This window comes from Macaca mulatta, chromosome 8, assembly GCF_049350105.2.
Source record: "Macaca mulatta isolate MMU2019108-1 chromosome 8, T2T-MMU8v2.0, whole genome shotgun sequence".
NCBI lineage: Eukaryota > Metazoa > Chordata > Mammalia > Primates > Cercopithecidae > Macaca > Macaca mulatta.
In genome coordinates, this window is record NC_133413.1 from 58581417 (window position 1) to 58602948 (window position 21532).

The 21532-nt window shown below is 43.0% G+C and overlaps 1 protein-coding gene across 3 annotated transcripts in view; it reads left to right on the forward strand.

The window, feature by feature from the left end:
- UBE2V2 (ubiquitin conjugating enzyme E2 V2) overlaps window positions 1-21532 on the forward strand; it is a 57058-nt gene that overhangs the window by 25303 nt on the left and 10223 nt on the right. The window contains exons 1-3 of one of the 3 annotated variants that reach the window (XM_028852263.2): window positions 681-744; window positions 8580-8728; window positions 16377-16502. In XM_028852263.2, coding sequence (XP_028708096.1) covers window positions 696-744; window positions 8580-8728; window positions 16377-16502 — 324 coding nt within the window. In that variant the 5' untranslated portion in view covers window positions 681-695. 3 annotated transcript variants of the gene reach the window in all.

Here is a 21532-nt window from a genome sequence, read left to right on the forward strand (position 1 = left end):
CTTTAAGTTTTTGCACTGCCAAATAAACATTTTTGTTCAGATTGCTTTTCCAACCCCCCTCCCTTCATTTATCTATTGCTGTGTAACAAATTATATCAAAATTCTGTGGCTTCAAACGATGACTGATTTTTTTCTCATAATATGGGAGTTGACTGGGTGGTTCTGCTGGTTTCACTTAGAGTCACTCATGTGGTTGCATCAAGCTGGTGAAGGGATAGGCTTATTGCCTAGGATGCCTTGCTCCCCCTCCCTGCAGCCTCTGCACGTGGCCATTTAGGACTTCCTCACATCCTGGTGGTGTCAGGGTGTTCAGAATTCTTACATGACAGTTGTTTTCCAAAAGAACGAAAGCAGAAGTTAGCATTCCTCTTACAAGCGAGTGCCAGAACTGGCCTAGCGTTGCTGCTTCCCTGTTTATTCTTTTTTTGGAGGCAGAGTCTCACTGTGTCACCCAGGCTGTAGTGCAGTGGCACAGTCTCGGCTCACTGCTACTTCTGCCTCCCAGGTTCAAGCGATTCTTGTGCCTCAGCCTCCAAAGTAGCTGGACTACAGGTGTGCACCACCATACCCAGCTAATTTTTTTTTTTGTATTTTTAGTAGAGATGGGGTTTCACCATGTTGGACAGCCTGGTCACAAACTCCTAACCTCAGGTGATCTGCCCACCTTGGCCTCCCAAAGTGCTGGGATTACAGGCATGAGCCACCACGCCCTGCCACTGCTTCCCTATTCTATTGATAAAACAGGTAGGAAGGCGTGTGCAGCTTCAAGGGGAGGAGGGGTGCGCCTGGGTCTGGAGGGTGGAGGATGGCTCACAGCACTCTGCAGACATTCTGCGCCCTGGTGTTTTGTCCTGAGGGGAAATTTCACACAGTAGCATTTAAGTCAAATCATACTACATATTTAAAAATTCTTGTTTTTTATGTGTGTGTGTGTATACATATATGTGTATGTATATATGTGTGTGTGTATATATGTGTGTGTGTATATATATGTGTGTGTGCTTTTTTTTTTTTTTTTTTTGAGACTGGGTCTCATTCTGTCTCCCAGGCTGGAGTGCAGTGGCATGATCTTGGCTCACTGCAACGTCCACCTCCCGGGTTCAGGTGATTCTCCTGCCTCAACCTCTGCAGGAGCTGGGACTACAGGCATGCACCACCATGCCAGGCTAATTTTTTGTATTTTTAGTAGAGATGGGGTTTCTCCATGTTGGTCAGGCTGGTCTAGAACTCCCAACCTCAGGTGATCTGCTCGCCTCAGCCTCCCAAAGTGCTGGGATGACAGGCGTGAGCCACTGCGCCTGGCAGGGTTTTTGTTTTTTGAGACAGGTTCTTGCTCTGTCACCCAGGCTGGAGTGCAGTGCCACTATCTCAGCTCACCACAACCTCCGCCTCTGGGGTTCAAGCAATTCTCCTGCCTCAGCCTCCCGAATAGTTGGGCATACAGGCATGTGGCACCATGACCAGCTAGTTTTTGTATTTTTAGTAGAAAGGGGCTTTTACTGTGTTGGCTAGGCTCCTCTTGAACTCCTGACCTCAAGTGGTCCACCCCCTTGGCCACCCAAAGTGTGGGATTATAGGCGTGAGCCACTGCGCCCAGCTGATACAGAGTTTTAAAAAATAGTTTAAAAAATTAGCCTGTGCCTGGCGCAGTGGCTCACGCCTGTAATCCCAGCACTTTGGGAAGCCAAGGTGGGTGGATCACTTGAGGTCAGGAGTTCGAGACCTGCCTGGAAACATGATGAAACCCTGTCTCTACTAAAAATACGGAAATTAGCCGGGCATTGTGGTGGGCGCCTGTAATCCCAGCTACTCAGGAGGCTGAAGCAGGAGAATCACTTAAACTCATGAGGAGGCAGTTGCAGTGAGCTGAGATCATGCCACTGCACTGTAGCCTGGGTGACAGGGTGAGACTCCATTTCAAAAAAAAAAAAAAATTGAAAGTTGTGTGCCTTGTAATTATTACTTTTCTCCCTTTGCCTTTAATTTCTTTTTTTATTTTCCAAGACCGAGTCTCACTCTGTCACCCAGGCTAGAGTGCAGTGGCATGAACAAACATGGCTCACTGAAACCTCTACCTCCCAGGCTCAAGTGATCCTCCTACGTTAACCTCCAGAGCAGCTCAGACTACAGATGTGCGCCACCACGCCTGACTAATTTTTGCATTTTTTGTAGAGATGGGGTTTTGCCATGTTGCTCAGGCTCGTCTTGAACTCCTGGGCTCAAGCGATCCTCCCACCTTGGTGTCCCAAAGTGTTAAGATTACAGGCGTGAGCCACTACACCTGGCCAATTTTTTTAAAAAAACATCTTAGGATAGGGTCATGTATGATGTTCTTAAGTAGTGTTCCAAATAAAATGAAGGAAGATTAAAGGAGGAAAATCAGACTTCACCTATTAGTGGGAGGAAAAGCAAAGAATTTGTGGCCATCTTTAATTTGGTACAGAGTGTAACGATTCTTGACTCAAAAAAAAAGTGTGTGTGTGTGTATATATATATGTATTTTTTTTTTTTTTTTTGAGACAGAGTCTCAGTCTGTTGCTGAGGAAGGAGTGCAGTGGCGTGGTCTTGGCTCACTGCAACCTCTGCTGCCCAGGTTCAAGCGATTCTCCTGCCTCAGCCTCCCGAGTAGCTTGGATTACAGGCACGTACTATCACGCCCGGCTAATTTTTTGTATCTGTAGTAGAGATGGGGTTTCACCATCTTGGCTAGGCTGGTGTTGAACTCCTGATCTCATGATCTACCCGCCTCAGCCTCCCAAATGCTGGGATTACAGGCATGAGCCACCGCCCAGCCGACTCAAAACTATTTTTTCAAGTGATGTTGATATGTAATATTTTACATATTTTGTGGGGTACATGTGATATTTCATTGTGTGCATAGAATGTGTAGATCAAATCTCAGGGTATTTGTGGTATCCAGATTCTTGACTCATGACAGATAATATATATAAGGGTTGGCCAGGCGTAGTGGCTCACGCCTGTAATCCCAACACTTTGGGAGGCCGAGGCGGGCGGATCACGAGGTCAGGAGTTTGAGACCAGCCTGGCCAACATGGCGAAACCCCGTCTCTACTAAAAATACAAAAATTAGCCAGGCATTGTGGCAAGCACCTGTAATCCCAGCTACTCCGGAGGCTGAGGCAGGAGGATCACTTGAAACCCGGAGGCAAAGGTTGCAGTGAGCCAAGATCGTGCCATTGCACTCTGTCCTGGGCAACAAGAGCAAGACTCTGTCTCTAAAAAGAAAAATACATATATGGGTTATGAAGTCTTAGGAAGTGACATTTTGGGCATCAGAGGGATAGATTGTTTCTTTTAGAATCAGTTTATGAAAGGCTAAGGCTTTAGAAATAATGTGTTTCAGCAGGAATTCTGACTAGGGATAGAGGTGGGGGATGGAGGCAAGGCGATAGGATTGCTCCTTTCTTTTGCCTCTTCTACCCAGGGCAGTGGGTTGCCTTCCTGTGCTAGACTCTTGTGTGTTGGTCATTGAGATATACTGGGGTAGACAAAAAGTTGTATATATATCACTGATATGGTTTAGTCAAAGTATGCAAAGTATAAAAAGAAAACACTGCTCAGTCATCTAGTTAGGTTCTTAGTAGAGCAAAACTCTCACTTTATGCTGTTACCTCCTTTTTCTCGCTTCTCCTACTCTAATCGTGGTTTCTGTGTCTTGATGCGCTGCTGAACATTAAGCTCCACAAGAGCAGGACTTCGACTATCACGGCAAGATCAGGGGCCTAGCCACAATTCTCTGGCTCACAGTAGACATTTGGTGCTGTTTAAATGGAAATAAATAAATAAAACCAAATAATTACAACAATAAAATGAACCACAACTTTCTCAGTCAACTGAGTGCTTAGCACTTCATCCTCTTTCTTGGCCTTTAATAACAGCTGATACTTTTCTCCTCCTCTTACCTCCCAATCCATTCCCACGTTGCAGCAAAGTGAAGTTTATGTCCTCCCTGAATCCTCATTACTGCAGATAAAGGCTGAATTGCTAAGGGTGCCCCTTCCAGGCCATTTCTGACTCTTTGCTCTCATACTCAGTTGCAGTCCCCAAACATTGCCCAGCATTCTGTCTCTCTTTTGTAATGTCCTCCCCACGCCTTTTTTTTTGGCTCCACCCGCCCAATCCTCCCTTTTCTTTTTAAATATTTCAAACACCAGAAAAATATGTGAATATACATGTACTCACCCTGGCTGTTCACATTCTAATAAATTCTTGCTTCAGATTGTTTTTTGGAAATAGAACATTTCTAGTACATTTAAAGTCCTATTTTCCCTTCTAAGTCCTAGGCCACTTTCTCTTTTCCCAGAGGTCATCAATATCCTGATTTTTTATTATTTGTATTTATTTATTTATTTTGAGACAGAGTCGGACTCTGTCACCCAAAATGGAGTGTAGTGGCGTGATCTTGGCTTACTACAACCTCTGCTCCCTGTTCAAGTGATCCTCCCGCCTTAGCCTCCTGAGTATCTGGAACTACAGGTGCATACCACCATGCCCAGCTAATTATTATTATTATTATTTTTTGAGATGCAGTCTTGCTCTCTCCCCCAGGCTGGAGTGCAGTGGCGCAGTCTTGGCTTACTGCAACCTCCGCCTCCCGGGTTCAACTGATTCTCCTGCCTCAGCCTCCCAGGTAGCTGGGACTACAGGCGCACGCCACCATGCCTGGCTAATTCTTTTGTATTTTTAGTAGAGATGGGGTTTCATCATGTTGGCCAGGCTGGTCTCAAACTCCTGACCTCAAATGATCCGCCTGCCTCAGCCTCTCAAAGTGCTGGGATTACAGGCGTCAGCTACCACGCCCAGCCTCCCAGCTAATTTTTTGTATTTTTAGTAGAGACAGGGTTTCACAGTGTTGACCAGGCTGGTGTCGAACTCAAGTGATTTGCCCATTTCAGTCTCCCAAAGTGTTGGGATTACAGGCATGAGCCAGCACACCTGGCCCAATAATCCTGATTTTTTTTTTTTTTTTTTTTTTTTTTGAGACAGAGTCTTGCTCTGTCACCCAGGCTGAAGTGCAGTGGCGTGATCTCAGCTCACCGCAACCTCTGCCTCCTGGGCTCATGCGATTCTCCTGCCTCAGGAGAAGTTTTAGTAGAGACAGGTTTGTATTTTTAGTAGAGATGGGTTTTACCATGTTGACCAGGCTGGTGTCAAACTCCTGCCCTCAGGTGATCCACCTGCCTTGGCCTCCTAAAGTGTTGGGATTACAGGCGTGAGCCACTGTGCCTCGCCCGACCCCTGATTTTTAAATATCTTTTCCACTAACACCTTTATACTTTTTGCTACATATGTATATACGTATAAAAACTACATTTGTTTAGAGCTTCTATACCAGTGTATTCTAACTGCAGCAGTGAATGAACTTCCAATATCTACATCTTTGCCCAGATAAAGAATTATCAGACTTAATATTTGTCAGTTTGGTGGCTAGAATAAGCTGTTACGTTTCCCTGATTACTGATGAGGTTGAGCATATTTATATGTTTGTTGGTCATTACTGTTTTCTGTAAACCTTATTCCTAATATGTTCTCATTGTTCTCTAGGGTTTTCTTTTCCTTATTGATTTCTAGGAGGAATTCTTTCTGTATTTTGAATAACATTCTTGTCTGCTATTTGTTATTCATATCTTTTTTCAGTCTGTGGCTTATCTTTTCATTTAATCTGCCTATAATTGATTTTTATATATACTATGAGATCAGATTGGGTTCTAATTTTATTTTTCCATATTGGTAAAATGTTCCAACACCATTAACTTTTCCTACTTTTTTTTTTTTCTCTTTTAAGACAGGGTTTCACTCTGTGGCCCAGGCTGGAGTGCAGTGGTGTGATCACAGATCACTGCAGCCTTGACCTCCCCGGGCTCAGGTGATCCTCGCCTCCTGAATAGCTGGGACCACAGGCATGTGCTAGCCACCACACCTGGCTAATTTTTGTATTTTTTTAGAGATGGGGTCTTGCCATGTTGCCCAGGCTGGTTTTCAGCTCCTGGGCTCAGTTGATTGGCCCACCTTGGCCTCTCAGAGTGCTGGGTTTACAAGTGTGAGCCACCATGCCTAGCCTTTTCTACTTTTTTTTTGTTTGTTCTCTTTTGGAATAACTTTAGATTTGCAGAAAAGTTACATAAGTAGTACGAAGGATTCCCATATACCTTCATGCAGATCCATCGAATATTAATGTTTAACATTTTTGCTTGCTCTTGTGTGTACTCTCTTCCCCCCTCCCTCCACATTCGATTTTGTTTTTTGGGGGAACCATTCAAGAGTAAGTTAACAGATACTGTCTCTTCACCCCTACATACTTCAACTAGGACATTTTCTTACAATATAATTGTTAAAACCAGGAAATTAATATTGAGAAAGGACTGTTATCTACCAGCCCTATTCAGATTTCACCACTACTGTTCTTTAAAGCAAAATAATGACAATAATATTTTTCCTGATAACCAAGGTTGCATTTACGTGTCATGCCTCTAGTCTCTCTACTGACTTTTAGTGTTGCCTCTACTAAAAAGCACATTTTCATATATGATATGTCTGCTTTGGGGCTTTTCTTTTTCATTAGTCTGTTCATTTCTGCACTAATTCCGTATTTTCTTAATGATTTCTTTAGTTGATGAAGAAGTCTTAAAATCTAGGAAAGTGTCCCCTCTGTTTTGTTTTCTTTTTTTGTTTTGTTTTTGTTTTCGAGACAGTCTTGCTCTGTCTCCCAGGCAGGGGCTTGATCTTGGCTCACTTCAACCTCCACCTCCTGGGTTCAAGCGATTCTCCTGCCTCAGCCTCCCATGTTGCTGGTTGGGATTACAGGTGTGCACCACCATGCCTGGCTAAATTTTGTATTTTTAGTAGAGATAGGGTTTCATCATGTTGGCCAGGCTGGTCTTTTTTTTTCTCTTTTTTCTTTTTTTTTTTTTTGTGAGATGGAGTCTCGCTCTTTCGCCCAGGGTGGAGTGCAGTGGTGTGATCTCAGCTCGCTGCAAGCTCTGCCTTCCGGGTTCACGCCATTCTCCTGCCTCAGCCTCCGGAGTAGCTGGGACTACAGGCACCCGCCACCATGCCTGGCTAATTTTTGGTATTTTTAGTAGAGACGGGGTTTCACGGTGTTAGTCAGGACGGTCTCGATCTCCTGACCTCGTGATCCACCTGCCTTGACCTCCCAAAGTGCTAGGATTACAGGTGTGAGCCATTGTGCCCGGCCTTTTTTTTTTTTTTTTTTTTTTTTTTTAAAAAAGACAGAGCCTTGCTCTGTCGCCTAGGCTGGAATGCAGTGGTGCAATCTCGGCTCACTGCAGCCTCTGCCTCTGGAACATTAAATGTTCCAGACCAGTCTGGCCAACATGGTGAAACTCCATCTTTACTGAAAATACAAAAATTAGCCGGGCATGGTGGTGCACGCCTGAAATCCCAGCTATTTGAGAAGCTGAGGCAGGAGAATAGCTTGAACCTGGGAGGTGGAGGTTGCCTTGGCTACGAGCGAGACTCTCATACACACAAAATAACACAGCAGGTGTATGAGGAACTTTAAATGTCTTTCCTAACTTACTGTATGCAAATAAAAGTAGATACTTAAGAAATTGTCTAAAAATATTTAGTAAACCCATTTCTACACAGACAAATTAAAAGTTCTGAGAAATCAGGCTAAAATAACCTCAAATTTATAAGGTTTGATTAATAAATATTTACCTTTGCATATACACGAAAGCAAAAAAAGTTAGGAATACTTTCAATTTCAATAAATTGAAATCAAGTACAAATTTTGACTCCCCTTCCTAAACTGAATAAACTCTTAAAAAGCAGACACACTTTACTTGTGTAAACACTCTTTTTTTTTTAAATGGACTTTCACTCTTGTTGCCCAGGCTGGAGGGCAATGGTGGCATCTCGGCTCACCGCAACCTACACCTTCCGGGTTCAAGCGATTCTCCTGCCTCAGCCTCCCAAGTAGCTGGGATTACAGGCATGCACCACCACGCCTGGCTAATTTTGTATTTCAAGTAGAGATGGGGTTTCTCCATGTTGGTCACGCTGGTCACGAACTCGCGATCTGACAGATTCTGTTTTCACATGCCCCTACATGGGTGGGACTGCTTCAGGATTCTAAAAGACAGTACCTTCTGGTGCACTTTCTAAGATGGAACATAATTCTACTCTTTAAAAATCATTAGAGAGTATGTATTAATGAACTTTGGCTTTTATTAACTTTCTGGTCATGGCTGTTTGTTTGATGCAGAGTCCTTGACTGTAACAGAAACCTCAAGTAGGGGAAACGTTCACTTTCTAACGATTTCCTTATGATTGATTGACATGTCAGTATAAAATGGATGAGGAATTATACACGTGTTGTATACTGCTATTAATGTTTGGTACAGTGCTTTCTTTAGGGTTTTCATTTTGAGGGGTTGTTAGATCCAGCATTTTCTGGAGCAGAATGCCTTTTAAAGGGAATTTTGTCTTTTTGGGAAATAATTTATAAAAGTTAATTTGGAAAAAGCTGAATTTAAATATGTGTAGCTCTTATAATTATGAGCTTTTTACATTTACACTGACGTTCTTTTGTATAGGAGTTAAAGTTCCTCGTAATTTTCGCTTGTTGGAAGAACTTGAAGAAGGACAAAAAGGAGTAGGCGATGGTACGGTTAGCTGGGGCCTTGAAGATGATGAAGATATGACACTTACAAGGTGGACAGGCATGATTATTGGGCCACCAAGGGTCAGTGTTATAAATTATATTTTTTCTATTAATACTTATTGTTACTTTAGAGTTAACATTTAATTTTATACTGTTGATATTAAAATAAGCAATTATGATAACTTCTAAAATAGTTCCTTTTTATTTATTTTGTTTACATTTATTGATGCTTCCCATGTGCAGGATATAATCCTTGATTATGTAGAGGATTGCGGGGAGGAAGGTTGATACGGTCATTGCCATCAAAGTTTTGCAGTTTAGTAAAGGAGAAAAAAATCAGTACAAATTGACAGATTCTAAATATGACAGAGCAAGTTCACTGCAGGACTTTAGAATATGTTTCTTCTAGCTGGAATAATTGAGGAAGGCTGAACAGTGGAGGAAGTTGCCTTTGGAATGAGCGCTAAAGGACTGACTGGTAGGATTTCAGAAGGTGGTGATGGGGATGGAGAACATTCCAGATAGAGAGGACAAAAGGTGAGGAAATGGAGGGGGTATGTGGGGAGAGCAGTCATTTTGACGTAACATGTTACTAACCTCTGGTGTGAACCTGAGGGTTTCTAAATTGGTTTGCATTGAGTGCACGTTGCTATTTGCCCTCTGACACTTCACATGCCATAGAAATGCTGTAGGTCTCAGTTTCTTCATCTATAAAAAGTCTATGATTCTTGCACTTTTTTCTAGTATGGTTGGCAACTGGCCCATTGTACTTTGTCTTAGGTCTTTCTTGGGTTTATGAAGTTTTATTTTTACTCAAAGTCTTTTTATCTAGCTTGGGATTTTTTTAAATTTTTATTTATTTATTTATTTTTACGTTGCATTCCTTACTTAATGGTCCCATCCACTGCACTCCTTGCAGCGAATCTTTGAAATGTGTGCCTGTAATGTTTTTGGCTTGTTAGAAAGAGCACACATTTGAAGGGTTTTTCAAGTCTTTGGTTTTGTATACTGGTTGCTACCTTATGATGAGAGCATTTCAACAGTTTTGCTCTTGGGTAGAGTTTAGAGTTCCTTCTGATGATGATGATGATGATGATGATTATTATTGAGACAATATCTTGTTCAGTCACCCAGGCAGTGGTGTGATCTCAGCATACTGCAGTCTCAGCCTCGTGGGCTCAAGCGATCCTTCCACCTCAGCCTCCTGAGGTGGTGTGCACCACCACTGCTGGCTAATATTTGTAGTTTTTGTAGAGAGGGGGTTTCACCATGTCAGCCAGGCTGGTCTCAAACTCCTGGCCTCAAGTGATCCACCTGCCTTGGCCTCCCAAAATGCTGGGATTACAGGTGTGAGCCACCGCACCTAGCCCCTCCTGATTATTACAAAAGAAAAATGTATCAGGTAATTAGCAACATTAATTATAGAGAATGAATTAGTGTGTTTTCTGTTGTTTTCTGGTGTTCCTTTGCAAAATTCATGCACACTCCTAAACTGATAGGCTGCCTGTGTACCTTGCTCTATTTTTTCCTAAAGACATTTGAGGAAGGAAATATAATATTGATGGATAGAGTTCCTTATAACTTGGTATGCATAATGAAAACCTTGATTTTCACTGCCTGTGAACGTTATTACTATGGTCTGTTTGGTTAAAAAAAAGTGCTTATAATTGATGAACATTCTGACTTACTGATTTGAAGATTTAACAGTCAGAACTTGGTAGAATATAAATTTGGAATTATTTAGATTTGGTTTTTCTCCAGCCACTGCCTGCAGCAGACTTTATTCTTTAAGAATGTTTTGGAGCTTGTGATGAGTTCATCAGTGGTCTTGTGGGCTGACCCACAGCACAGTTCCTAGCTGTGGTGGACCGGCTCCTGCTTGGTCTTTCACCCGGTTGGGGCCCCCTGCAGGATGCTCCAACTGGTTGCCATTCCTGGTGTCACTGAACCTCAGGAAACTCCATCCACTGGGATGGGGGTGAAGGCTGCTTCTCCACAACTCTCTCCTTGCTCAAGGGGCGCAGGGCACACTGACAAGATGCTGTGGCGGTCCTCCACTCTCAGTGGTTGGTGGTTTTGGAGCTGCAGGGGAGAAAAGGTCATAATAGCTTTTCCTCACTTGTCTCAAGCTTCATGGCTGAGGCACTTATAATAAAAGGCAGAGAAAAGCATACAAATTTATTTAAGTTTTACATGACATGGGAACATTTAGAAAGGAAGACCCAAAGAAACAGGAAAACCTGCGTATTTTTATGCTAAATTTGGTGAAGAGTGGACAGTAATGTAACAGCGTGATTGGATCTGATGGTAACACACTAGGTAGTAAACTGGGGGAACTTACCAGGGCCTGTTTGTTCAGATTATTCCTGTGTCTATGGATTTCATTCCTTTCTTGGCATAAGACAAGACCCCTTTGGAGTGGTTCTCATGACCTACTTCATGGGGAGGTCAGCTAGATTTTAGGGTCTGCTTCAGAGGAGAAGGGGGCGAAGGTAAGGTAAGAGTAACCTTGCTTCTGCTGTTTTCTTAAGTGCCAAGGTGCCGTACTTTGGGATAGTGTGTCTTGAACCTCATCAGAGACCCGCTAACTTCCTTTGAGTGCCAGGCAGAGGTAGGAGGGTGTGCCCTGCAAAGGCACAGGCTTCTTCTGGAGCTGGCCTCTGCTCACCACCTGATGATCTTCTCTGCATCACCCTCTCTCTCAGTTCTCTTGAAGGCAGGAGGTTATAGCGGGTATATTCAGTTGCCTTTTCATAAAACAGGCAGGAGTTGGTGTCTTACCACAGTTGTTTTCTCCTTAGAAAGTGAGATGTTGAGAACAGTTTTATCTCCAGGGTAGAGTACCTACATCTCGCCAGAAGAAAAGGAAGACTTTTTTGTTTGTTTGTTTGTTTTTGAGACGGAGTTTGGTTCTTGTTGCCCAGGCTGGAGTGCAATGGTGTGATCTTGGCTCACCACAACCTCTGCCTCCCAGGTTCAAGTGGTTCTCCTGCCTCAGCCTCCCTAGTAGCTGGGATTACAGGCATATGCCACCACACCCAGCTAATTTTGTTTTTTTTTTTGAGACGGAGTCTTGCTCAGTCGCTCAGGCTGCAGTGCAGTGGTGCGATCTCAGCTCGCCACTGCATCTGCCTCCCGGGTTCACGGCATTCTCCTGCCTCAGCCTCCCGAGTAGCTGGGACTATAGGGACCCACCACCATGCCCTTTTAATTTTTTGTATTTTTAGTAGAGACGGGGTTTCACTGTGTTAGCCAGGATGATCTCGATCTCCTGACCTCGTGATCCGCCCGCCTTGGCCTCCCAGAGTGCTGGGATTACATGCGTGAGCCACTGTGCCTGGCCTAATTTTGTAGTTTTAGTAGAGACGGGGTTTCTCCATGTTGGTCAGGCTGGTCTCAGCCTGACCTCAGGTGATCTGCCCACCTTGGCCCTCCCAAAGTGCTGGGATTACAGGTGTGAACCACCGTGCTGGTCGAGAGGAGGAAGACTTTTAACATACTGTTACATGGTTGGTTGTTTTTTATTTTTGTTTTATTTTATTTTGAGATAGTCTCACTCTGTCACCCAGGCTCGAGTGTAGTGGCCCGATCACAGCTCACAGCCTTAACCCCCTGGGCTCAAGCAATCCTCCCACCTCAGCCTTCTGAGTAGCTGGGACTATAGGGGCACACCACCATACCTGGCTAATTTGTGTGTGTGTGTGTGTGTAGAGACAGGGGTCTCACTATGTTGACAAGATGGGTCTCAAACTCCTGGGCTCAAATGGCCCTCATGCCTTGGCTTGCCAAAGTGCTAGGATTATAGGCATGAACCACTGTGCCTGGCCAGTTGTTTTTTATTTTTTATACTTTATTGACTAAAGGTCCCTGTTTTTTTGAGATGGAGTTTCGCTCTTGTTGCCCAGGCTGGAGTGCAATGGCGTGATCTTGGCTCACCGCAACCTCTGCCTCCCAGGTTCAAGCGATTCTCCTGCCTCAGGCTACCAAGTAGCTGGGATTACAGGCATGCACCACCATGCCCGGCTAATTTTGTAGTTTTAGTAGAGATGGGGTTTCTCCATGTTGGTCAGGCTGGTCTCGAACTCCTGACCTCAGGTGATCCGCTTGCTCGGCCTCCCAAAGTGTTAGGATTACAGGCGTGAGCCACCGCACCCAGCCAGATCCCTCATTTTTTATGTTCTAGTATTTATTTGGATTTATATGATTAGCAGTTTTTCTTTTCTATGTTTCTGTGTTCAGTTTTCTGAAGCAATATTTGTTGTCACTAGAGTTTAGTACTTTCTCAAGTTTTCTCATATGTAAATGAAGGTACTGTCTCCATCTTTAAAATAGAAACAGTATGAGAATTAAGTGAAATAATGATTACATAATAGGAGACTACCTGAGTACTTGACTTAGTAAATATTAGTTTGTTTTTCTCCTCTTTTTTTTTTGCTCTTGCTTTTTGTTAGATAACAGGAAAACCTGGCTGTTAATGTAATTTTTTTTTTTTGAGACAGTCTTGCTCTGCCACCCAGGCTGGAGTGCAGTGGCTTGATGTCAGCTCACTGCAACCGCCACCTCCTGAGTTCAGGTGATTCTCCTGCCTCAGCCTCCCGACTAGCTGGGATTACAGGCATGTGCTACCAATTTTTGTCTTTTTAGTAGAGATGGGGTTTCACCATGTTGGTCAGTCTGGTCTCGAACTCCTGACCTCAGGCAGTATGCCTGCCTTTGGCCTCCCAAAGTGCTGGGATTATAGGCATGAGCCATCATGCCCAGCCTGTTAATTTAAAATTTAGAGGGGATAAAATCAAAGGTGTCAGAAGTTAGGGTGATATTTACTGTAAGCATTGGATTAGATTAATAGGCTAGCTTTGGGATTAAATTTTTTTTCTTTTTCTTTTTGAGACGGAGTCTCACTCTGTCACCCAGGCTGGAGTGCAGTGGCACGGTCTCAGCTCACTGCAAACTCCGCCTCCCGGGTTCATGCCATTCTCCTGCCTCAGCCTCCCGAGTAGCTGGGACTACAGGCGCCCACCACCGCACCGAGCTAATTTTTTGTATTTTCAATAGAGAGGGGGTTTCACTGTGGTCTCGATCTTCTGACTCGTGATCTGCCTCGGCCTCCCAAAGTGTTGGGATTACAGGTGTGAGCCACCATGCCCAGCCTAAAAATTTTTTTCTTAACATAAAATCCTTCAGAAAAGAGCTTTGGTTTTTTGTTTGTTTGTTTGTTTGTTTTTTAACTTAAAAGGAATTGAGGTAGAATTTACATGTAGTGAAATGCACAGATGTGCCGTGAGTTTGACAAATGTAGCTTGTTACCCCTACGGAAATAAAGAACATTCCCGTCAGTCCAGAAAGCTCCCTGTGCCCTTTCCCACACCCACCCCTGCTTCCTGCACCTGAGAGATCTGCATGTTGTAGAGCTTTGATAAGTAGGGTCATGTAGTGTGTACACTTACGGTTCTCGTCTTTACTCAGCATGAAGTCTGAGCAATTCAGTTGTGTTATCTCAGGTAGTAGGAGTGTGTTTCTTTTTATTGTTGAATAGTATGTTACTATATGGATATACCACAGTGTGTTTATCAATTTTTTTAATGGACATTTGGATTTAATCTACATTATTGCTTTTACAAATAAAGCTGCTATGGGCATTCTTGTAGAAGTCTTTTTGTGAACATGTTTGTTTCCATTTCGTTTGGGTAAATGCCTAGGAATAGAATTGCTGTATCAGGGCCGGGCGCGGTGGCTTGCGCCAGTAATCCCAGCACTTTGGGAGGCCGAGGCGGGCAGATCATGAGGTCAGGAGATCGAGACCATCCTTGCTAACACGGTGAAACCCCGTCTCTACTAAAAATACCAAAAATTAGCCAGGCGTGGTGGCGGGTGCCTGTAGTCCCAGCTACTTGGGAGGCTGAGGCAGGAGAATGGCGTGAACCCGGGAGGTGGAGCTTGCAGTGAGTGAGTCGAGATCGCTCCACTGCACTCCGACCTGGGCGACAGCAAGACTCCGTCTCAAAAAAAAAAAAAAAAAGAATTGCTCTATCATAGGGGTGTCTGATATGCATCCAGATTGGAGAACCACAGCCAAGATAATCTTTAGATCTATCTGATTTTAGTCATTTTTATATATTGAAAGTGCTGGGGATATTATTAATATTTGCTTGCTATTAATCTCAGATAAGTTTTATATAGCTTTTTTTCTTAAAAATATTGAAATATTTAATAACATACATATAAGATTGTTGCATAGGTTTTACATTAGAGTAGTTTAATACTGCAAATCTGACCTCCATTTGGATAGTTCTTGTTTATGGGGACGGGATCAGTTTGAGTAGGTGAGATCTGTAGATGGTTGATTAGCTTCCTCCCTCTCTGGTCTTATTCAGCAGCCAGCAGGTATTAAATTTTTCACTTTCATTTATTTATGTATATATTTTTATGTTATTTTAATTATAATTTAGAAAATTTATTAAAATTTCAATAATTATAAATTCTTTTTAAAACAATTTTTTTCTTTTTAATTGAGTCAAGGTGAGGATTCATTTATTTTTTTTTTGGTATTTTTTTTTTTTTTTGAGATGGAGTCTTGCTCTGTTGCCCGGGCTGGAGTGCAGTGGCCGGATCTCAGCTCTCTGCAAACTCCCCCTCCCGGGTTTATGCCATTCTCCTGCCTCAGCCTCCCGTGTAGCTGGGACTACAGGCGCCCGCCACCTCGCCCAGCTAGTTTTTTGTATTTTTTAGTAGAGACGGGGTTTCACCGTGTTAGCCAGGATGGTCTCGATCTCCTGACCTCGTGATCCGCCCATCTTGGCCTCCCAAAGTGCTGGGATTACAGGCTTGAGCCACTGCGCCCGGTCAAGGATTCGTTTATTTTTTACTTTGCTGTTTTAATGGTACACTAATAAGTTAACCAAGTGAACAAAAGCTATAGGAGAAAGAAGAGCTAATTTATAGGCATGAAAATAAGCCCTGGATAATCTAGAAGCTTTAAGTTTGATACCTATTTGAAAATGATGTGTAAACATAAAGTTTGCTATTGTTTCTCTGAATTCAGATAATGGGATTTAATGAACCTCAAAATTAATGAAGTAGCAACGTAAGTGTAACTAACAGGAGACATAAAATAATTATGTTTTATTGCTGCACAATGGTATAATGTGGGGTTTTCTTTTTTGCTAGAAGTTATTGATTGCCATATTAAGTAGGATGATCATATAATTTGTTATCCAACAAGACCCTTTTGAGAATGAAAACAGGCACTATTAATAGTCAATTCTGGAACAATAGGAATAAGCAGAACTGTTGTGTAAAACAGAAACCTCATATATGTTTGACACAAGTCTCAAGTAGCCCCTCCCTCTACAATGTAAACTTTTTAGCAAAATCTAAATTTAAGTGGTTTGGTTTTTCCTTTTTCCTTCTTCCTTCTAATTTGTTACAGGCATCATTTTTTATCACAAAAGCAAGTTGTGATCATATTGATAATACTTTGTAGAATTAATTTGGGAAGATCTCATGCAATTAATTTTGTAAAATCTCAATTTTTAAGTATGCTTATTGCATTTTTTCTCACCATAGAGGTGAAATAAATTTGAATGTGGAAAAATAAATTCTTAATCATAAACAGTGTCTTATCAAGTACATTCATATTGTACTTTTCCTTTTTTTTTTTTTTTAGCACTTAGACATTAATATTTTAGGTATTGTTATTTTGATTGTCTTTTTGTTTTTTGCCTTCCAGACAAATTATGAAAACAGAATATATAGCCTGAAAGTAGAATGTGGACCTAAATACCCAGAAGCTCCTCCGTCAGTTAGATTTGTAACAAAAATTAATATGAATGGAATAAATAATTCCAGTGGGATGGTAAGTTAATATAGTCATATTGGTTTTATATAACATAATGTATAGAGTTATATGTTAATTATACATACACACAGCATAATATGTGTAAGATATTAATATGTAGTTAGGAGAAAGTTTTTAAAAGAGGACTTTTGTTAAGCCAGAAGTCTAAAGAAGGTTGCATTATGTTGTTTTTATTTTATTAATATAAATTAGGCCATCCTTAAAAACCTTAATGTGCTTGCCTGGAATAGATGTATGTGGTGGTTAAAACTTTTTTTTTTCTTTCTTTTTTTTTTTTCTGGAAACAGAGTCTCACTCTGTCGCCCAGGCTGGAGTACAATAGTGTGATCTCGGCTCACTGCAACATCCGCCTCCTGGGTTCAAGCGATTCTCCTGCCTCAGCCTCCCGAGTAGCTGGGATTACGGGCACCCACCATCATGCCCGGTTAATTTTTGTGTTTTTGTAGAGACGGGGTTTCACAGTGTTTGGCCAGGCTGGTCTCGAACTCCTGACCTTAGGTGATCCGCCTGCCTCGGCCTCCCAAAATGCTGGGATTACAGATGTGAGCCACTGTGCCTGGCCAAAAGTTTTCTTAGGGTTTTAATTGCCTTAGTAGTCATATTTCAGTTGATCTTTATTTGGTAAAAAGATGACCATTATTGGGCGGGGCATGGTGCTCACTCCCGTAGAGATTGTGCCACTGCACTCCAGCCTGGGCGAAAGAGTGAAACGCCGTCAAAAATAAAGATGATCATTATTTCTCTTTGAATGTTACTTTTCTGAGGTTTAAGGTACACTTGGTGGGATTAAAAGGATGACTATTCATGAAAAGGATGAATATTCATAAAGGGTTTTTTCTTTGAGGAGCAAGTGTATCTGTGTTGAAACAATCATGGCTGAGCATCATTGTCTGTTTATTTTTGGGTTTTACTCTGTCCCCCAGGCTGTAGTGCAGTGGTACTCCCCCACTTCCCCTGGCCTCAAGTGATTCTCCCACTTCAGCCTCCCAAGTACGTGAGACTACAAGGCACATGCCACCAAGCCCAGCTAATTTTTATATTTTTTGGTAGAGATGGGGTTTTGTCATGTTGGCCAGGCTGGACTCAAACTCCTGACCTCAAGTGATCCGCCCACCTTGGCCTCCCAAAGTGCTGGGATTACAGGCGTGAGCCACTGTGTCCAGCCTATTGTCTCTTTAAACAAAATGACATGCCCTGCTTGACCCACACAAGTTAGTTAGTAGAAACAGCTGAATTTCCAATATGAGTAGATTGTTAAGTTCATGATAAGTCTTTGAAGCCTAGGCTCTCTTGGTGCCATGTTGAGAGCACACCACATACAAAATACATTTTAGGAAGCAAAATAACATATCATCATCATAAAATTAGTATCATCCATCTTAGGAAATAGGATCTCAGTATCCTTGATTTCTCATCCCATCCCTGTGTTTCCTCTCTCTACCAGTGTATTTTGTACTACAAATGTATCACATATGTACACAAATTCATCCTCCTTTCTTCTCTCCTTCTCTCTTTCCTTCTCATCTATTTACCATCTGTTAAAAACCACGAGTTTATACTAACAACTCCCACTAATTTTATTCTAAGACTATAGGGTTTGTTCTGTGATTCTTCCTTTCCATTTGAGAAACCTGGCTCCCATGCTCCCCAATGCATTTACTTATTTACTCAATTTCCCCTTCATATAACTGTATTTCTGGCAACAAGTTGAATCTTGGATTCACAGCCAGCTCCCTGCCCCTCATCCCCAACGTAATTCCCAGGTCTGAGGCAGGGCCCCAGATTGGCTGGTGCGTCCAGCAGGGAGGCACCAGGCCAAATAAAGCATGACCCTGAGAAAGGAAGAAGGTGGGAAAAGGTCATTGGAAACCTTAGCCCTGCACCTGCTGGGCCATTAACACCCCCCACACCCCTCCCACTGCCCACCCCTGTGCCAACTCAGAGCTGGGACCTGACAGTCTCTCTAGCCCTCACAGTCCTCAGTTGATCAGTCTTTGTGATTTACTGGGAGCATTTAGTCCATTTACATTTATTTTTTTTTTTTTTTTTTTTTTTTTTTTTTGAGACGGAGTCTCACGCTGTTGCCCAGGCTGGAGTGCAGTGGCGCGATCTCGGCTCACTGCAAGCTCCGCCTCCCGGGTTCCCGCCATTCTCCTGCCTCAGCCTCCTGAGTAGCTGGGACTACAGGCGCCCGCCACCGCGCCCGGCTAATTTTTTGTATTTTTAGTAGAGACGGGGTTTCACTGTGGTCTCGATCTCCTGACCTTGTGATCCGCCCGCCTCGGCCTCCCAAAGTGCTGGGATTACAGGCTTGAGCCACCGCGCCCGGCCTTATTTACATTTAATATACATAATTACTTACATGTTCAGGTTTAAATAGATCATCTTAGTTGGTGGTTTCTGTTTTTCTGCATGTTTCTTGCCTACTTTTGGAATGGTTGTTCTCAACTTCTTTCATTCTGTTTGTGTTCTTTCAGTGGTTATTCTAGAAATTATGTACACTTATCTTTTTTTTTTTTTTTTTTTTTTTTTTTGAGACGGAGTCTCACGCTGTTGCCCAGGCTGGAGTGCAGTGGCGCGATCTCGGCTCACTGCAAGCTCCGCCTCCTGGGTTCACGCCATTCTCCTGTCTCAGCCTCCTGAGTAGCTAGGACTACAGGCGCCCGCCACCGCGCCCGGCTAATTTTTTGTATTTTCAGTAGAGACGGGGTTTCACTGTGGTCTCGATCTCCTGACCTTGTGATCCGCCCGCCTCGGCCTCCCAAAGTGCTGGGATTACAGGCTTGAGCCACCGCGCCCGGCCACACTTATCTATTTTTAAGAAATTTGATAGCAGCAGGATTATAAAGCATATGAGTACACAGAAAGGATATTATTTAGGGAATGTCCTGTGTGACGCACAGCATTGCCTTTATGAAGAAGATCTTTGTTAGATTTTGCTACTAGATGTATCTGTTTTTCTCCACTACTGGTTTGTTTTTACATTATAGTTGCTGTAAATTAAGTAACCAATGGTGTGTTCTACATTGTCATGGAAGCTAGGAAATTTAGATTAAATTTCAGACCTACCTCTAATAAGCTTATCTGATCTCCTGGGCTTTTGGTCCATTAGTTGATATTTTGCATCCCTCTCTACCTCCCTTCTCCCAACCCATTTATCATTAAGCCTTGTCAGTTTTATGTTCCAACTGTAACTCGATTTAGGTCTTGTTTTTCTGTTTACATTGCCACCAAGTGAATATTGGCCATCATTTATTTCCTGGACTCTTGCAACAACATCTCTGATTCTGCTTTTTAAAATCCCTTCCAATCTTTCCAAAGTTAGCAGCCAGAGGGATCCTCCTAAGAGACAAATTGTGTCATGTCATTTCTGCACTTCAGATTCCTTTAGGGGCATCAGCCTCAGCATGCTTGCTTCTTGCCATGGCTCACTGGGTGGGAATGCTCAAGGTGCACACTGGCTTGCATGCCTTTCGTTTGGTCTCAAGACATTTGCACTTCTGCTCTTCCTCCTTCCTCCACAGTCTGGCTAACTCCTATGGGTCCTTCATTTCTCACTGTAAATTCCCCTTTCTTTTTTATTGAGACAGAGTCTTGCTCTGTCACTCAGGTTGGAGTGCAGTGGCACTGTCTTGCTCACTGCGACCTCCATCTCCTGGGTTTAAGTGATTCTCCTGCCTTAGCCTCCGAAGTAGCTGGGACTACAAGTGTGTGCCACAACACCTGGCTAATTTAATACAGATGGGGGTTTGCCATGTTGGCTAGGCTGTTCTCGGACTCCTGACCCGCGTTGGCCTCCGAAAGTGCTGGGATTACAGGCATGAGCCACCGCACCCAGCCTAAATTCCACTTTTTAACAGAACTCTTTATTGATGTTCCAACTTGAGTTATGTCCCTTCTATTGCTCTGTTATAGTCACTCTTATTCTTTTGTTGCACTTACTATAAATTTATTATTTTTTTGATTTTAAAAGAAATGTTTCTAATATAATAGAGGAAGTTTTAGAGAATGATAGAACCAGCATCTATGTGTCCTCCACCTAGCTTTGTCAAATGTTAACATTTGTCTTATTTGTAACAGATTTTTTTCTTTTTATTTTGAGAGAGTCTCACTCTGTCTCCCAGGCTGGAGTGCAGTCACGCGATCTTGGCTCACTGCAACATCTGTCTCCTGGGTTCAAGCAATTCTCCTGCCTCAGCCTCCCAAGTAGCTGGGACCACAGGCATGTGCCACCACGCCCAGCTAATTTTTTTGTATTTTTAATAGAGATGCGGTTTCACCATATTGGTTAGGCTGGTCTCAAACTCTTGACCTCAAATGATCCACCCGCCTCGGCCCCCCAAAGTGCTGAGATTACAGGTGTGAGCCACCCTGCCCGCCCAGATTTTTTTCTTACTGGTACAAAGACTACATTATAAATAGAGTTAATTCTGTGTGTGGCTTTCTCTTGTTTCCCCTTCCTATTTTTTTTGAGATGGGGTTTTGCTCTTGTCGCTCGGGCTGGAGTGCGGTGGCACAATCTCAGCTCACTGCAACCTCTGCCTCCTGGGTTCAAGTGATTCTCCCGCCTCAGCCTCATAAGTAGCTGGGATTATAGGTGCCCGCCAACACGCCTGGCTAATTTTTGTATTTTTAGTAGAGATGGGGTTTCACCACGTTGGCCAGGCTGGTCTCAAACTCCTGACATCAGGTGATCTGCCTGCCTCGGCCTCCCAAAGTGCTGGGTGGGATTACAGGCGTGAGCCACTATGTCTAGCCAAGTTTAAAATTTTTAAATTAAAATGTTCTCCGTCAGATTGCTGTAAAACTTTCTAAATTCTTACTCTCAATTGCAATGTTTTTCTTGTCAAGGACCAGTAGAATTCAGTTCGTGGCCTGCCCCTTTCCATGGACATACCTTGAGTAGCGCTATTCTCGGAATACATCTAGAAGTGTGCCGTGGCGTGGGGCTTTCTTCAGCTTGAATATTGCCAAGCTGCTCTCCGCAGGGCCAGGTCAATGTCAGCCCCACCAGTGGCGTATAACAG